The sequence below is a fragment of the Dendropsophus ebraccatus genome, chromosome 5 (genome assembly GCF_027789765.1).
Source record: "Dendropsophus ebraccatus isolate aDenEbr1 chromosome 5, aDenEbr1.pat, whole genome shotgun sequence".
Classification (NCBI taxonomy): domain Eukaryota; kingdom Metazoa; phylum Chordata; class Amphibia; order Anura; family Hylidae; genus Dendropsophus; species Dendropsophus ebraccatus.
The window spans coordinates 13,259,127-13,276,758 of NC_091458.1; the positions used below are offsets into that span (position 1 = coordinate 13,259,127).

At 46.8% G+C, this 17,632-nt stretch overlaps 1 protein-coding gene across 3 annotated transcripts in view; it reads left to right on the forward strand.

Moving 5' to 3' along the window:
• Positions 1-17,632, forward strand: part of C2CD3 (C2 domain containing 3 centriole elongation regulator) — a 37,422-nt gene that overhangs the window by 8,750 nt on the left and 11,040 nt on the right. For all 3 annotated transcript variants that reach the window (XM_069969517.1, XM_069969518.1, XM_069969519.1), the window contains exons 9-29: positions 1,337-1,491; positions 1,938-2,135; positions 2,347-2,456; positions 2,760-2,878; positions 3,283-3,414; positions 3,525-3,965; positions 5,335-5,486; positions 6,057-6,297; positions 6,386-6,560; positions 6,650-6,833; positions 7,742-7,914; positions 7,995-8,118; positions 8,252-8,520; positions 9,430-9,516; positions 9,605-10,201; positions 10,342-10,674; positions 10,781-10,919; positions 14,883-14,947; positions 15,501-15,706; positions 16,225-16,343; positions 16,505-16,657. In XM_069969517.1, the coding sequence (XP_069825618.1) occupies positions 1,337-1,491; positions 1,938-2,135; positions 2,347-2,456; positions 2,760-2,878; positions 3,283-3,414; positions 3,525-3,965; positions 5,335-5,486; positions 6,057-6,297; positions 6,386-6,560; positions 6,650-6,833; positions 7,742-7,914; positions 7,995-8,118; positions 8,252-8,520; positions 9,430-9,516; positions 9,605-10,201; positions 10,342-10,674; positions 10,781-10,919; positions 14,883-14,947; positions 15,501-15,706; positions 16,225-16,343; positions 16,505-16,657 (4,172 nt within the window). The remainder of the gene's footprint in view (positions 1-1,336; positions 1,492-1,937; positions 2,136-2,346; positions 2,457-2,759; positions 2,879-3,282; positions 3,415-3,524; positions 3,966-5,334; positions 5,487-6,056; positions 6,298-6,385; positions 6,561-6,649; positions 6,834-7,741; positions 7,915-7,994; positions 8,119-8,251; positions 8,521-9,429; positions 9,517-9,604; positions 10,202-10,341; positions 10,675-10,780; positions 10,920-14,882; positions 14,948-15,500; positions 15,707-16,224; positions 16,344-16,504; positions 16,658-17,632) is intronic.

Below are 17,632 nucleotides of genomic sequence, written 5' to 3' on the forward strand. Positions count from 1 at the left end.
GCGCTCTGTAGGGATGTCCCGGGGATTCCCCAGCAGAGCGCGCATCAGTGACCTCAGCGTACGCCGCCGGCCTGCACTTCCGGGAAGGACAGGCCGGCAGCGTACACTGAGGTCTGTGGTGCGCGCTCTGCTGGGGAATCCCCGGGACATCCCTACAGAGCGCGTATCAGCCGGGGGCCGGACCAACACTGCCCCCAGCCCCACAGGCGTACTGACATCTAAGGACAGTACGCCTATGGGGCGGGAGGCAGTGCGGTGGGGAGCGGGACGGACCGGATCCGGGGCAGTTAGGAGGTCTGACCAGGGGTCCGGACAGCTGGCCTCCGCGGTCCGGGTTCGGACCGCGGTCCGCCAGTTGAGGACCCCTGCTGTACAGTAATGGAGAGGATGGGAAACACAAGGGCTGACAGAGACTGCAGGGAGTATGAAGGAATGAGCAGCGCAGATGTGGGCACATACATGCAGCGCTCTCTGTCCGGGGAGAGAGGGGTTACAGCTATGGAGAGATTACCTATACAGTCCTGTCCCCTGATGCAAACCCCAGCCTGAAGTGGATCTGCTATGATTTGGAAGGTGAGGAAGGCTTCCTGGGTCAGAGTACAGGGCTGTAGACCCTGCTATACAGGCCATGCCCCTCCCCCACTCCCCCTCCTACCCAGTACAGGGAGCTCTTAAAGGGGTAGTGCACCAAAAAAAAAAATTTCTTTCAAATCAACTGCTGCCATGAAGTGCCAGAGATTTGTAATTTACTTCTATTAAAAAATCTCAAGCCTTCCAGTACTTATCAGCTGCTGTATGCCCAGCAGGAAGTGGTATTATTTCCAGTCTGGAGAGCAGGAGAGGTTTTCTATGGGGATTTGCTCCTTCTCTGGACAGTTCCTGACATGGACAGAGGAAGCAACAGAGAGCACTGTGTCAGACAGAAAAAAAAACACCACTTCCTGCTGGACACACAGCAGCTGATAAGTACTGGAAGGCTTGAGATTTTTTAATAGAAGTAAATTACAAATCTCTGGCACTTCATGGCAGCAGTTGATTTAAAAGAAAAAAAATATTGGTGCACTACCCCTTTAAACCAAAGCAATGCTCTTACACCAAGTGACCATTTTACAGGGAGCTCTTAAACCAAAACGCTCTCAAACCAAGTTACTCTTAAACACACACTTGTGTGTGTGTGTGTGTGTGTGTGTGTGTGTGTATATATATATATATATATATATATATATATATATATATATATATATATATATATAGCATACAGTGGCGTCCATGTTTCAGGGCACAAAATGGCCAGGTATGGCTACTTGATTGACATCTTTCCCCGCTTTTTTTGCAGAGATTAGAGGACAGCTCTGGGGATCTGGTCAGCGATGATGATCTGTCAAAATCTAGAAGAAAGAAAACTAAAACTGTGACGTATGAAAAGGCTGGAGAACATAATGCAGATCCCTGTGAGGAGGAGGAACCAATAAGGCTGGATGTCTCCTCCAGGTAACTTCTCCTCCTCTTGTATTAGAGTTTGGTTTATCCAGGTGTCTGTATGTGACAGACATACCTGATCCTCAGCACCCCGTGCCCACTAGGGAGCTATTAGCAGGTTTGATGCCTCTAACCTGCAGATAGTTCCCCTTTAAAGGTGTCAACATCCTAAATGCATCTCCAACCAATCACACCACCATGTTGCCTATTGGTCATGTAATGCATCAATACCATTGTGTGTGGACCCTGCATATATCTGGGCACCATGGTTTGCCCAAACAGCAGATAGGTTGGGATGCCTGATGTCAGCTACCTGCTGATCAGGCATTGAGGGCCTGTCCTGAAGATAGGCCTTCAATATCTGACATTGGAGAGCAACTTTAATCTCATGTGTATAGGAAGCCTGACAAAACTCACATTGACTTTAGGTAAATCTGACTTGTTTTATCATCGTACAGAAAGTACAGATCTCCGGAGCGATCCAGTAAAGTTGGGACAAAACCAGAGACTATTGACCTCAGTGTTGACCGTATTGCACAGTTGGGTAGTATGCACGCGGCGCGGGTCATCGTGGAATCTTTAAAGATTAAACCAGAGAGAAACCAGGTGACATCCAGCAAAGGGAAACCACCGCGACTGGCATCAGCCATGAAACGGTGAGTGCTATAACCATCGTCATGGAACATGTCACCTGGCAGTGATGATCTCTACCCTAAAGGTGCGGTCACACCCAACAGTTTTGCTGCAGTTTTGACAGAACCTGAACCTTGTCTCCATAGGAGCCCTGACTCTTTAGAAATGGCTGCTATCAACTAAGATTATACTTGTTGTTGCCATCTGTAATGTCCGTCTCTTTTCTTCTGGCAGAACCTTTTTTGTGGAGTTCCATTTTCCAGTGTCCTCCAAGAACAAAGCAGGAGAATTAACGGTGGCCACGGAAATAACACGACTGGTGTCCAGCAAGATAGTAAATGGAGGTAAGTGGTCTGTGTTCCTGCAGCCGCAGAAGTATTGGGGTACAGGACAGATGCGGCCTACGAGTGCACAGTCATCCATGCCTACTAACATACAGCTTTTTCTGCCCAAAAGGATTAACCACAATTTTGGAATGCATGATGGGAATTTATTTTGTGTGTTTCTGACACACAAGCAACCACTCCTAGCATGCCATTGGGTTGCTGACTGGGATTTGTTGTAACTCCTTAGCAGCTGGTCAGCAAACCTTACCTTGGTGTAGCCATATAACTATACAGTTCATAATTTCACTTTCTTTGTCGCAGTGGTGAAATTCCAGCAAAGATTTGTGTTTCCGATCTTATTCCATGGACCAATGATTCAGCACTGGTGGGACACCGGCCTGACCTTCCGGATCTTCATGAGGAAGAGCACCCAGAAAAAGGTACTGATCCCCCAATGCCACACGTCCTGCCTATTCTCATACATAAGAGTTAAGTAGGTTAAGGTTCTCTTCCTATTCCTAAAGTGGCATTATATCGCTAGGATAGGCCATCACGTTGATTGTTGGGAGGTCCAACCAGTAATTATGAGAATGAAGAATATAGAGAGATGATGATGTAGCACAACTCTCCCTTCACAGTTTTTCCCTGTAGCTGTGGACTGCAGACCCTTAATTCTCAGGATCGCTGAGGGCCCCAGTGGTCCCTCCCCCCCCCCCCCATCATAAAGTAATGAAATATCCTATCAATATGTCTTCATTTAATCTTTGTCCATACCTTTTGTCAGTACACCTTCATGTTCTTACACTTCAGTAATACATAATGTGTGTTGCGCTTGTCTCTCCAGCCTGAACCACTCGGCTCTGCCGTTCTGTCCCTTCGCAATGTTCTCCGGTCTCAGGATCTCTCCGTCTCGCAGTCACTCCCAGTGCGTTGCTTGGAGAAGCAGAGGGAACAAGAGGATGTTGGTCCCCTGAAGGTAACGTCTGGGCTGCTAGGATAGGAGGTGCTGTCTGTAGGGTTTAGCGGTGATACATTGTTCCATCTATTGAGCAGGTTGTCATCACCTTTTTCTAATTTCTATGACAGGTGTCAGTAGCCATTGCTGGAGATAGCAGAGAGTTCTCAAACCTCCCAGAGAAGTCTTCTGTAAGAATGGCGGACTCCTCAGCCTCGCTCTCCAGGACCAATATGAGCATCATGGCAGCCGAAGATCAGTCTTACACAGAGGACTCCCCAGAACAGCACCCAGAGCCCCCATCCTCAATCCCACCTGCTAAACAATATGTCCATCATCATACAGAGCCGCCCCAAGCAGCACAGACCCAGCAAGTACTGGAGGCTGAAGAGGAGACTGGTTTACTATTACACATTATCCTCATGGTGCCTGAAGGAAAGGACCTAGTGTGTGACCCAGAGTATTCCTCCATCTGTAATCCCTATCTGAACTGCAGACTGTTCTCTACTCAGGAGGCCACTCGCTCCGCTGTGGTGTGGGGCAGCAACCAGCCCTCGTTCTGCTTCTCTCAGGTATTGGCCGCTGTCCGTTTCCTTTATAAAGGATGTATAAGTCATCTCTAAAACGTCTTTTTATGTCTTTTTTTTTTTTACTGCATACATTAATGTATATGTAAATATAGAAATTTTTTATAACATATATTTTATTCAGGATGTCCCCATTCTCTTTACTTAGACTCCTTGTACTATTTTGATGCAGTTTTTGAAGACAGAACTAGAAGTGAATTCAAGGAAGGAGAAGAAAAAAAAAAAAAAAAAAAAATATATATATATATATATATATATATATATACAGTATATATTTATATATTGCCCTTACGTCACAATCTTCTCCTGACATTGACTCCAAAACGGCATCAAGACATGTAATACACATGTAATAGCAACCTTAAAGGGTTTGTCCACAGGATAGGGGATAAGTGTACGATCAAGGGAGGTCTGATGTAGGGGTCTTCCTTGATCTCAAGATTGTGGTCCTGAGTCTCCCATCAGACTGTTACGTGAATCTGTGTGTGTGCACACCACTTCTCAACTCATTAGGGGAGATTTATGAAAGGGTGTAAATATACACCTGGTGTAAACTGCCCACAGCGGCCAGTCACAGCTCCTCTTATATGTTACCAGTGCTGAAAGCTGAGCTGTGATTGGTTGCTGTGGGCAATTTACACCAGGTGTATATTTACACCCTTTCATAAATCTCCCCCATTGTGTATGCTAGCTGCCAGAAATAGCCAACCTCCCGTGATCATACATGTGCACCAGTATGGCTAAGGTAACACTGCGTTTGTGCAGTCTGTCACTAGTATCCACTGGTATTCTGTCAAAAATTGCTCCCAATGTGTAGGGTGGCATACAGCTGCGGCCCCATTCATTTCAGTGCTCCTTTACATATGTGTATACCAGCAATAAGTGGCCCAAACGTAGTCACCAGCCTAAGATAGTGGTGCAATCCCCTTAAGGGTACGTTCACACTTACCGATCCGCAGCGTATTTTCTGCTGCGAATCCGCAGCAGATCCACAGCAGATTTCATTTAAGTAACTGAACACAGCATCAAATCTGCTGCGGATCCTGTAGGTGTGAACGCACCCTAAATGTTACAAAGCCCTCCAAAAATCCTGTCTGAAATAAAACCGTAATTACGGTACTAGACTGGGAGGAGGGGGATGCAGCTGCAGCAGTGTTTCATTGTGAGTGTGAACTGCATGCTGGGAGATCACATCAGGGAGAGATCAATCACGCTGCTGGATATGGGGAGCTGTTTGTTGGGTCCTCACATTTTACAGCAGATTTAGCTATCCTTTGACATGAAGGGCACATCTGAACTATGATACTTTTCTGGTCTCTGCAGACTTTTAGCGGTTTCTGCTCTCCTTCTGCAGGTTGCTCCGGTCACTCTGACAAGTAGACTCCTTGAGAGAATGAAGAATAACGTGATGATTATTGAAGTCTGGAATAAAGTCCCCGACCCAAGTACGGACCAGCTCCTGGGCCTGGCAAAACTCCCCCTGCATCAGTTCTACATGTCCTTCAGGTAAGGGCGCAGTATCATGTCATTCTGCTGGATAGTATAGTATATGGACCCTTAGTGTACAGCTACATGAAGAATGACTGTGCAGGACTTAAAGGGGTAGTTCACCCCCACATTTTTTTTACAAATCAACTGGTGCCAGAGATTTGTAATTTACTTCTATTAAAAAAATCTCCAGTCTTCCAGTACTTATCAGCTGCTGTGTGTCCTGCAGGAAGTGGTGTATTCTGTCCAGTCTGACACAATTCTCTCTGCTGCCACCTCTGTTCATGTCAGGAACTGTCCAGAGTAGCAGCAAATTTAGAAAACCTCTCCTGCTCTCCAGACTGGAAAGGATACACCACTTGCTGCAGAACATACAGCAGCTAATAAGTACTGGAAGACTAGAGATTTTTTAAATTACAAATCTCTGGCACTTTCTGGCATCTGTTGATTTGAAAGTATTTTTTTTTTTTTGTTGTGAAATACCCCTTTAAACTACTGTATTCATCTCCCATCTTTGTTTCATAGTGATCTCTGAGCGGTGGCGGCTTTAGATTCCTTTGGTCTCACAACTTATTTCCTTTTACACAGTGATCCAAAGATTTGCCGTCTTCTGCTCCAAGCCCAATACCCGGTGGTTGCGGTGGACGGACTCCTCCCAGTTGTTGATGTTTTCAGCGGTTGTGAACGTGGCCGACTGAAGGTTCTGCTCGCCATGGGGTCAGGAGACCAAGTGGTGGCTCTACAGAGACTGAAAAACGAGGAGAGGACGTCTGCAGCGCCAACGCAGAGACCAGCGCATTTCCTGGACCCGCCGCAGCCATCACTAGAGGTATCTGATATACTGACACCGGACTGACCTCTCACTGGGGTGACCACATGTTTTACCTTGTGATCTTATTTGTCGTCTGTTCTTTCAGGTGTCCCGGAGCTCAGAGAGCAGCACTGATCATGTGTTTGATATACATGTGGAAAACATGAAGGGTCTCGCTCCTCTGCAGTCCACGGTGTGGGGGGAGGCCGACTGCTTTGTACAGTATTTCTTCCCAGCACATTCTTCAGTATCCAGCCTGGGTTCGGAGCTGCCCGAGCGAGGTACAACGCCTTGTCATGGAGACTATTGTCCTAGCAGAAGGGTTTCTATAGAAATTCGTAAATAGTCTTTCCCTCGCTGTGTATTTCAGGCCTGAGTCTGAAGCCTGTCCGTACAGCGACCACCCTCTGTGTACCAGATCCCGTCTTCAATGATCGTCAGAGCCACTCCTTGGTCGCCCCATCGGATACACCGGTTCAGAGGCTGCTGCTCGCTGCATTCTCCATGCAGGGCTTCTCTGCAGGAGGGGGGATGACCTTCGAGATCTGGTGCCGGTAAGATACTTTAAATTATAATGGGGGATGGTCTGTGGAACGTAAGAGCCCACATGCTACATGGGTGATAAGTATGAGAACCTGCTGTGTTCTGAGGTGTCCATGATTTGGGACCCCAGACATAATGATGTTTCCTGCATTATACATGATAAGTTGCTATTTAACCCCTTAGAGGTTATCCAGCAGATATAACCAATACTAGATCGGCAGGGTCCAGCTCCCGGCACCACCACCAAACAGAAGGGTCGGTGCAAGGTACTGAACCATTGTTCTGTTTACTTGATGATGGGACAATGCTGTACCACCTTGTGCCATCTCCACTAATAGTATAGCAGAGCTCCCGGAAGTCAGATCCAGAATTTTACACTTGCCGATATTTTACACTGCATTACTATTGTATTGTCTTGTACTAGGTCTGTCAGTGTAATGCTAACAGGATTCCTATTAGAGACAGGGTCTAAAATTTATATATATATATGGCAGACCTGGTGGCCTTCATAGATGATACCCCATTTTTGGGGTGACTGAGGACACTCCCTCCTTTAGATGCCACTGTGGCTATTGCCTGCAGCATCTAAGGGGTTGAGTGGCTGGGACTAGCTCTGATCCTGGCCATTGCAGCAGGGGTGTCAGCTGTACGGTAGAACTGACGCTCACTGGTGATGAAGTGGAAGAGTTATACTAAAGGAGTTGTTCCACCAACATCACACATCCCCTTATCACTAGCGCCGTCCTATGAATAGCGGTGAGACGGCACCATACATGTACAGAGCAGGACTGGAAGGAGCTAAAGGTCTCCATCTTGTGTATCTATGGCAAATACATAACTGGGTCAGTAGCATGTCCTATTGACCATATGTTATAAAGCGTGTGAATCACCAAGCTGAGCTTATATTCTTCTCCTCTAGTTATTATTACCCCAATGTCAGGGACCAGCTTGTGGCCCGAGCCCTGCTCCCCCTGTCCCGCCTGTGTGCCATGGTGACCATGCACCATCGAGAAGAAGTGGGGATCCAGGCGTTCTGTCTTCCGCTTACTCCAGTGAATGAGACCCCAGCAGACAAGCATCCGCCATCCTCAGGTGAGCGGCACATAGTCACTGCTGTAGGAACCATGTGACTTAAAGCCAGGAGGTAACACATGACATCACCTTCTCCCTAGGTTTATTGAATGTAAACGTGACTTATAGACGTTCCATCAGAAACCCGGTGGGGATGTTGGCTACTCGCATGGCTTCTATATCTGTTCAGATCCACAGGGTGTCGGGTCTGCAGGCGGCTGGCAGGTAATCCCCGCACAGTGACCCCCCCCCCTAGACCTGCTCCTCCAGGCCTTATATCCTATCAGCTTTATCCTCTTATATCCTTCAGCTCTATCCTCTTATATCCCATCAGCTCTAACCTCTTATATCCTGTCAGGATCCTGGCACAGCAGGACCCTTCTTTCCAGTACAGCGCAGAGGTCGGGGTGAACGCTTTTGTCATCATCCGCCCCTCCTTCCTGCCGGAGATTGAGGTTCGCAGCACTCGGACTATCGCTCGCACCTTCTGTCCGGAGTTTGATCATCACTCGGAGTTTCCCTGTAATCTGGTGTCACAGAGGAGCAGCGGAGAAGCCTGCAGCCTGGCTGAGATCCTTCACTCCTCTGAGATAGTGTTTTCCATCCATCACCAGAGTGTCACATCCGGTAAGAATCCTCAATACTTCAGGGTTCTTTTCTTACTTTTTAGGTCCTCTGCACATAGTCATTGACTTGAGCTTTACAGCACTGTCTATTGGAGTCTGGTTTTCTAGTGTGCTTCCCATCACCTCCTCCATGCTTTATACTGCAGCTTTACTCCATTGTCTATTGGAGTCTGACATAGTGTGAATTATTGTGCTTCTCTCTTCCTCCCCCATGCTTTACACTGCTGCTCTCCTCTGTTAGGGCACACCTATGATCAGTGACTCCAGTTATATCATTGTCTATTGGAGTTTGAAGTAGTCTAACTAGACTCCCTGCCTTTTCATGATCTCAGGCTGCCTCCATTTACTTCCTCCATGCTTTACACTGCAGCTCTGCACATCTGTGATCAGTGACTCCAGCTATACTGCACTGTCTAATGGAGTCTAAACCATTGTGGTTCTCTCTACCTCCCCCGTGCTTTACACTGCAGCTCTGCACATATGTGATCAGCTTTACTGCACCATCTAATGGAGTCTGAACCATTGTGGTTCTCTCTACCTCCCCCGTGCTTTACACTGCAGCTCTGCACATCTGTGATCAGTGACTTCAGTTTTGCTACATTCAGTGATCAGTCTTAAATCCACTTCTTGCCTCATCCCTCTTGCTTTACCCTACAGCTTTGATCTATGACCCCTGCATTGCACATTTGTAGTATCTTTCCTGCCTCATCTGTTGCGTCCACCATGCTTTACACTACGGTTTTGCCCTACTATGGCCTTACCTGGCCGTCACATATAAGCACATATTCAGCAGTGAGCATTGGGTCCTGGATTTGTTATCCACCAGGAGTACAGTTCAGTAATGTCAGGGGTAAATATATAGACCGGAGGGCATGCACGATAGGATATTATTGTAATGTGTTGTCCACAGCGAGTTCTAGCAGGGCTCAGCCGGGACGGGACCATCCGCTGGGAGTGGTGAGAATCCCAACCAGAGATCTGCTGACCAAGAGATCAGGTAACGTGATCCGGTTGTATCTGTGTACGCTTACCGCTCCTGTGACCTTTGGCCTGGGACCACCTTACACTTGTGTTTCCTCTCTTAGGAATCTCTGGCTGGTATCCAGTCATGGTTTCTGAAGACGCCACGCTTCCCAGGACGGCAGGGGTCTTGGACAATGTTGTAGGAGGCCTGGAGCTGTCTATCAGTTTTGCTCATCATTCAGACAGAGAACGTGTCCTGGAGGTCGCTCGGGGTCTGGGGTGGACGGTGGATGAAGACGGTGACAGAACCCAGGAGGATGAATTGGTCAATCTCTCGGTTACTATCCCCAAGGTCTGGCTTCCTGTACACTGCCTGCTGATGGCCGGACACAAGCACCTCCACAAGAGCACGTACTGCTACCTGAGGTACAAGCTGTACGATAAGGACGCTGTCTGCTCCACGCTAAAGAGGCCGACCTTGTCTGAGGATGGCCAGCGGGCCATGGTGGTGTGTGAGCAAAGAAGGACCGTGGAACTGATGAAACATCAGCCGCTTGTGTGGTATCTGCGGGAAGAGAAGCTGGAGATTCAGATCTGGCGTTCCTACGGGAGGGACACCAGTGGGCCAAGGCCTCAAGACACTGACCGTCTTCTTGGCTGCGCCTATGTGGACCTTGCTGGCCTGTCGGAGAACACCTCGCGAACCCTCTCAGTCAGTGGTATGTGATGCATCATAGTTCATATCAGTAGGCACCTATAGAGGGTCTGCACTTGCCCATTACAGCCCCACTAAAGTCTATGGATGTTCATTCAAACCAAAAGCCAATGCACTGTATCACCGATTTTTCTGATATTTCAGGTGTATATCCCCTCTTTAAGCACAACGCTCCGAACCTGTGGGGGGCAGCAGTGAGAGTTCACCTGTCCTTGAGCTCTGCCTATCACCCGTCACTGAGCGCCAGGTACCCGAGCTCTCCTGAGGATGATGAGAGCCTTACCGAGGACTATGAGGCGCTGGAGGTCTCCAGGGATGAATCTGATGGGAAACAAGACAATCTCATTCAGTGTAAGAGGAAAGAGCAGGCGGATAAACCCCAAGAGAGTCCCGGCAGTGAGACTGGGGCCGTGGAGGTGGAGAACACATTCACTGTGAATATAGTGGTGGAGCGGGCCATGCATCTCAGCCTGAAAGGTAAATGTCCAGAATGGATCTAGTAACACGCAAAAAGCACACACATATATATATATATATATATATATACATATATACATACATACTGATCTCTATTCCATGACAGGCAGTCCTCTGACGGAGAGAGCCGTGTCCGTCCCCAGCTGTTGTGTGTCTTTCCCTGTAGCCGGATCGACAGCCCCTGTAACCACCCCCATAGTTGACAACACGGACTCCCCAACCTGGAACTTCCAACACCAAGCAAGGTAGGTCTGGGCTTAAAGGTTTTTTTTTTGTTTGTTTTTGTTCTGTCTGCAAGGAAAGCAGCAAAGCTGTTTTGTTTTGTGTTTGTTTTTTTTACCCCCCTCACATGTCAAAAGCTTTATTTGGTGGCAGGGGCGTAGCTAATGTCTCTTGGGCCCTGGTGCAAGAGGTCAACTTGGGCCCCCCCCCCCCTTTCTCGATGCTATTGGTAGATATATATCTCAAGACTGATATTACCAATAATACCAGTATACAGGAAATATTATCACCGTACATATTACCGCCATACTGTTACTAAACAAATCCTGTTTACTGAGACCCATATTACCAGTACACAAGGGGAAATATTACTGCCACACCACAACCATCACCACCATATTGTTACTGACCAAATCCAGTATACTAAATCCAATAAAACACAGTACCAGATAACAACAAATAATACCACCACATACTGACTAACACCACTGCTGCTACTGACTAATACCACCACATACTGACTAACACCACTGCTGCTACTGACTAATACCACCACATACTGACTAACACCACCACTGCTACTGAATATAATCCTCTGTACATAGACCAATATCACCTCATCCAGTCATATAGAGGTGGATGCAGCTCCACACAGGCTCTATACACCATATACATTACAGTGCAGTTATATCAAGTGACTCACAGGGGGATGTCTTCTCTGATCGGAGTTCTTCCCTTTTCATCTTCTTCTCCATCTGCCCTGGGCCATTATGAGAACGTCTGAGCCACGAATCCACAGAATCTGCCAGACAGACATATTAGTCTCCTCACACTGACACCATCCTCATCTCTATACACACTGCACATCTGTACTGTCCCCTTTACACCCTCATTTAGTAGCTAGCCCTGACACTATGTGATCCCCTTATAGTACATATCCCCCTCTGTGCATGCCCTATTGTATACACCCCCCATGTAGTCCACCTTATAGATGGCCCCCCCAATGTTTCCCCCTTATAGATGCCCCCCATGTTATCCCCCATATAGATGGCCCCCCATTTTATCCCCCTTACAGATGCCCCCCATGTTGTCCCCTCCTCCTGCCCCTTCATCACCATACTACTACCCCTTTCATCCTCCTGCCCTCCATCATCATACCACTACACCCTTCATCATCCTCTTGTTCCTTCATCATCATACCACTACACCCCCCATCATCCTCTTGTTCCATCATCATCATACCACTACACCCCTCATCATCCTCTTGTTCCATCATAATCATACCACTACACCCCCATCATCTTTTGTTTCATCATCATACCACTACACCCCCATCATCCTCTTGTTCCATCACCATCATACCACTACACCCCCCATCATCCTCTTGTTCCATCATCATCATACCACTACACCCCCATCATCCTCTTGTTTCATCATCATACCACTACACCCCCATCATCCTCTTGTTTCATCATCATACCACTACACCCCCCATCATCCTCTTGTTTCATCATCATACCACTACACCCCCCATCATCCTCTTGTTCCATCATCATCATACCACTACACCCCCCATCATCCTCTTGTTCCATCATCATCATACCACTACACCCCCATCATCATACCACTACACCCCCCATCATCCTCTTGTTCCTTCATCATCATACCACTACACCCCCCATCATCCTCTTGTTCCATCATCATCATACCACTACACCCCCCATCATCCTCTTGTTCCATCATCATCATACCACTACACCCCCATCATCATACCACTACACCCCCCATCATCCTCTTGTTCCTTCATCATCATACCACTACACCCCCCATCATCCTCTTGTTCCATCATCATCATACCACTACACCCCCCATCATCCTCTTGTTCCATCATCATCATACCACTACACCCCCCATCATCCTCTTGTTCCATCATCATCATACCACTACACCCCCCATCATCCTCTTGTTCCATCATCATCATACCACTACACCATCATCCTCTTGTTCCTTCATCATACCACTACACCCCCATCATCCTCTTGTTCCTTCATCATACCACTACACCCCCATCATCCTCTTGTTCCTTTATCATACCACTATACCCCCATCATCCTCTTGTTCCTTCATCATACCACTACACCCCCATCATCCTCTTGTTCCATCCTCATCATACCACTACACCCCCATCATCCTCTTGTTCTATCATCATACCACTACACCCCCCATCATCCTCTTGTTCCTTCATCATACCACTACACCCCCCATCATCCTCTTGTTCCATCATCATCATACCACTACACCCCCCATCATCCTCTTGTTCCATCATCATCATACCACTACACCCCCCATCATCCTCTTGTTCCATCATCATCATACCACTACACCATCATCCTCTTGTTCCTTCATCATACCACTACACCCCCATCATCCTCTTGTTCCTTCATCATACCACTACACCCCCATCATCCTCTTGTTCCTTCATCATCATACCACTACACCCCCCATCATCCTCTTGTTCCACCACCATACCACTACACCCCCATCATCCTCTTGTTCCATCCTCATACCACTACACCCCCATCATCCTCTTGTTCCACCACCATACCACTACACCCCCATCATCCTCTTGTTCCACCACCATACCACTACACCCCCATCCTCCTCTTGTTCCTTCATCATACCACTACACCCCCATCATGTCCTTTAAAACAAAAAAATCTTTACTCACCTGAATGGTTCCTCTAGTCTTCTAGTCACGCGCGCTGGCGGGCTTCTCGCGGCGGGGGCGGGGCTTCCCGCGGAGGGGGCGGAGCTTCGCGGGACCTGTCTTTTTGCCTACCTGATGCTCCCAGCCCCGCACGTCAGCCGGCCCCGTCCCAGCCTGCCTCTTGTGATCGCAGGCAAAACATTGCTTGCGGTCACAAGAGGGAGTGGGAGGGGAGCAGTGCAGTGGCATGGGGGGCCCAGCCGGGCCCCCCTGGCTGGCGGGCCGGGTCGCAACTGCGACCGTTGCGACCCCTGTAGCTACGCCACTGTTTGGTGGGAATCCAAACCCAGAGACCCCTACTGATCACGAAAACAAAGGGGAGACATGATCAGCTGAGCATTGTGCTATTTGATTCTGCTTGGCTCTAAACATGCAATGTCCAGATTATTAGAGTCATGCTATGTTCACACAACAGACCTTTTTATAAAAACAACGGCCGTTCTTTTCATAATGAAAGAGGTTGCATTAAAGTCAATGCAAACAACGGCCGTTGTTCACACAATGTATTGAACTACGGCCGTTGAAATAACTCACGTCAGTACATTGTATAAACATTGTCTCAAACTGAAACAAAAGGGCACAATACTCAGTGCTAACCATTACATCAGCCATCAGGGAGTTTCTTAATATCCGGACCCCCTGAATGAAGCTCCTGACATGTCACTATGATACTGATAAGTACAAGTTAAAAGGGGAATTTCCCAATGAAAAGTCACTGATGACCTGTCTCCAGGAGAGGCCATCAGTAGGTGATTGGTGGGTTGTCGTCACCCAGGACCCCCGTTGGTCAGCTGTTCTGCACCTTTGGAAGCCTCGGCTCTGTACATTGTCTAGTAGTGGCAGCTGGTTTACGGAATGGAAGCTGTGCTGCAATAACCTGACACCAGCACTACACAGTGTTTGAAGTGAGAATTCTGGCTCTGTACACTGTGTTTGGGTAGGGCCTTGTGGCTTTGCTGAACAGCTGATTGGCAGGGGTGAGGGGTGTCATCACCCTGCCAATCTTCTATTGACCTGGGATGGGGAACCTTGGCTCTCTAGCTGTTTCAAAACTACAACTCCTATCATGCCTGGACAGCCAAAGCTAAAGCTTTGGCTGTCCAGGCATGATGGGAGTAGTAGTTTTTCAACAGTTAGAGAGCCAAGATTCCTTTTAAAATCCTGTATTCTAATTTGTAGACACTTATGATGATGATCATGATATTTTCTGTGTCTGCAGACTGAGCAAAGAGCTTCTCCTGGACCCTCAGCAAACATTGGTGTTCAAGGTGTGGCACAAAGCAGGTAAGAGAAGTGGGATCTCCGTCCAGCGCCAGGATGTTGCAGTATGTCCGGAGTGAAATCTTAGGGGGCAATTCATGATTTTATTTTTTTTTCACACCTTCTTTCAAGTTTTCTCTTTTTTTATGCTAGATTCGGTTCCGTAACATGTTTTCTCACTTGCGTATTTTTGCCGTGTGGTTTGTATGCCTCCAATTAAGTAGAATAGAGATGTGTTTAAAAAAAAAGTGGTGCAGTTATGTGCTTTATTTCATTTTGTATACTGTCATTTTACTTGTATCGTCACTTCTTTTGGATACTCTACATTGTTGTTATTGCTATCTTTATTACTGCTCTCTATTATTATTATTATTATTATTATTATTATTATTATTATTATTATTTAATATTATTAATTATTTATTTCTGAAAATTACATTACAATATTGTGGGGGGAAAAAAATAAATAAATGTGGTTAGAAATTTCCTGCACATAATCCTGGCCTCTTTTATCCAGAAGCCGTGGCTGTTTGGCGCAGAAGTGACTGGTTATAAACCTCTCTCTGACCTCTTACAGATGCAGAACGTGTTCTGGGCTTCGCCGCTGTGGACCTTTCTCCTCTGCTCTCCGGCTTTCAGTCAGTATGCGGATGGTACAATATCGGTGACTTCACGGGTCAGTGTCAGGGGCAAATCAAAGTGTCTATCACCCCCCTGGAAAACATCTCCCATCTGAAGGAGGAGAAGCGGGTGAGGAGTGAGGCCACACAAGGACAATCTGAGGTGTGTATTATCCTATTAATGGAGTCTCTCATTGACGGCCTATCTTGGAGCTCTGTAATAGAAGAAACAGGTTATTAAAAAAGTCATCGGCACAAATTGTCGGCAATGTTAAAAGGGGTGAATTCACTGGTGAGCTGAACTCTTTAACTGAAAACTGATTGGGCCAGAGAGATCACCTGACCTGCTTTAGGGAAAAGTTATGTTGAGCTGTTCCTCTCAACCAATCGGCTACAGCTCTACATACATACACACACACACACATACATATATATATATATATATATATATATATATATATATATATATATATAATCAGCAGTAACTTCCGAGTTTTGACAGAACTATAATAATTACGATGCCACGTCTCCTTCATTATATATCAGGTAAGGTGTTGTACATCGCCTAGTGGCTGTACCTGGTACTGCATCTTATTTGGGCCTGTACCTGGTGAACAATGATGGGGACCCTGTACTTGTCAGAGTCAGCTGATTTGTGTCTTCTCTGTGTTTTCTCTCCAGGTCCTGTCACATCCATCTTCTCTGTATCCAGCCGTTCCTGCTCTGTTTGGTTCTTTCACCCCTTACCCTCTACCCCCTACGGCAGATGTCGCTGATGTGCACCCTGAAGCTAGTAAAGGGTAATGTGCTGTCACATATAGCAACACTTTAGCATCTCCATGACATGGGTTTATATTGTGATTGGAATATTACAGTAGTGAAGTATCAGATAGGCCACCATCGCTCCATACCATCCCGCTCCAGTGTAATCTGCATGAGCCATGTCTATGATTTCTTGCAGGGAGAACATGTTCCCGTCCTCAGGCCATGATCACATGGAGGCGATGAGACGGCTCCAAGAGTCGGTGCAGCAGGCGGAGCAGAACACCTGGAGTGCAGAACACATGGCCGCCCTGTCACAGTCATCACGCACATCTCTACTCTCTGCACTCAGGTGAGAGGAGATATATATATATATATATATATATATATATATATATTATATATATATATATATATATATATATATATATATATATATATATATATACACACACACTACGAGTCATAAGTTTGGGGTCACCCAAACAATTTTGTGTTTTCCATGAAAAGTCATACCTATTTACCACCATACGTTGTGAAATGAATAGAAAATAGAGTCAAGACAATGACAAGGTTAGAAATAATGATTTGTATTTGAAATAACATTGTTCTTACATCACATTTTGCTTTTGTCAAAGAATCCTCCTTTTGCAGCAATTCCAGCATTGCACACCTTTGGCATTCTAGCTATTAATCTGTTGGGGTAAGCTGGAGAAATTGCCCCCCACGCTTCTAGAAGCAGCTCCCACAAGTTGGATTGGTTGGATGGGTACTTCTGGCGTACCATACGGTCCAGCTGCTCCCACAACAGCTCAATGGGGTTCAGATCTGGTGACTGCGCTGGCCACTCCATTACCTATGATAGAATACCAGCTGCTGCTTCTGCTGTAAATAGTTCTTGCACAATTTGGAGGTGTGTTTAGGGTCATTGTCCTGTTGTAGGATGAAATTGGCTCCAATCAGGCGCTGCCCACTGGGTATGGCATGGCGGTGCAGAGTGATGGCCTTCCTTATTCACAATCCCTTTTACCCTGTACAAATCTCCCACCTTACAAGCACCAAAGCAACCCCAGACCATCACATTACCTCCACCATGCTTAACAGATGGCGTCAGGCATTCTTCCAGCATCTTTTCATTTGTTCTGCGTCTCACAAACGTTCTTCTGTGTGATCCAAACACCTCAAACTTGGATTCATCCGTCCACAACACTTTTTTCCAGTCTTCCTCTGTCCAATGTCTGTGTTCTTTTGCCCATCTTAATCTTTTTCTTTTATTGGCCAGTCTCAGATATGGCTTTTTCTTTGCCACTCTGCCTTGAAGCCCAAA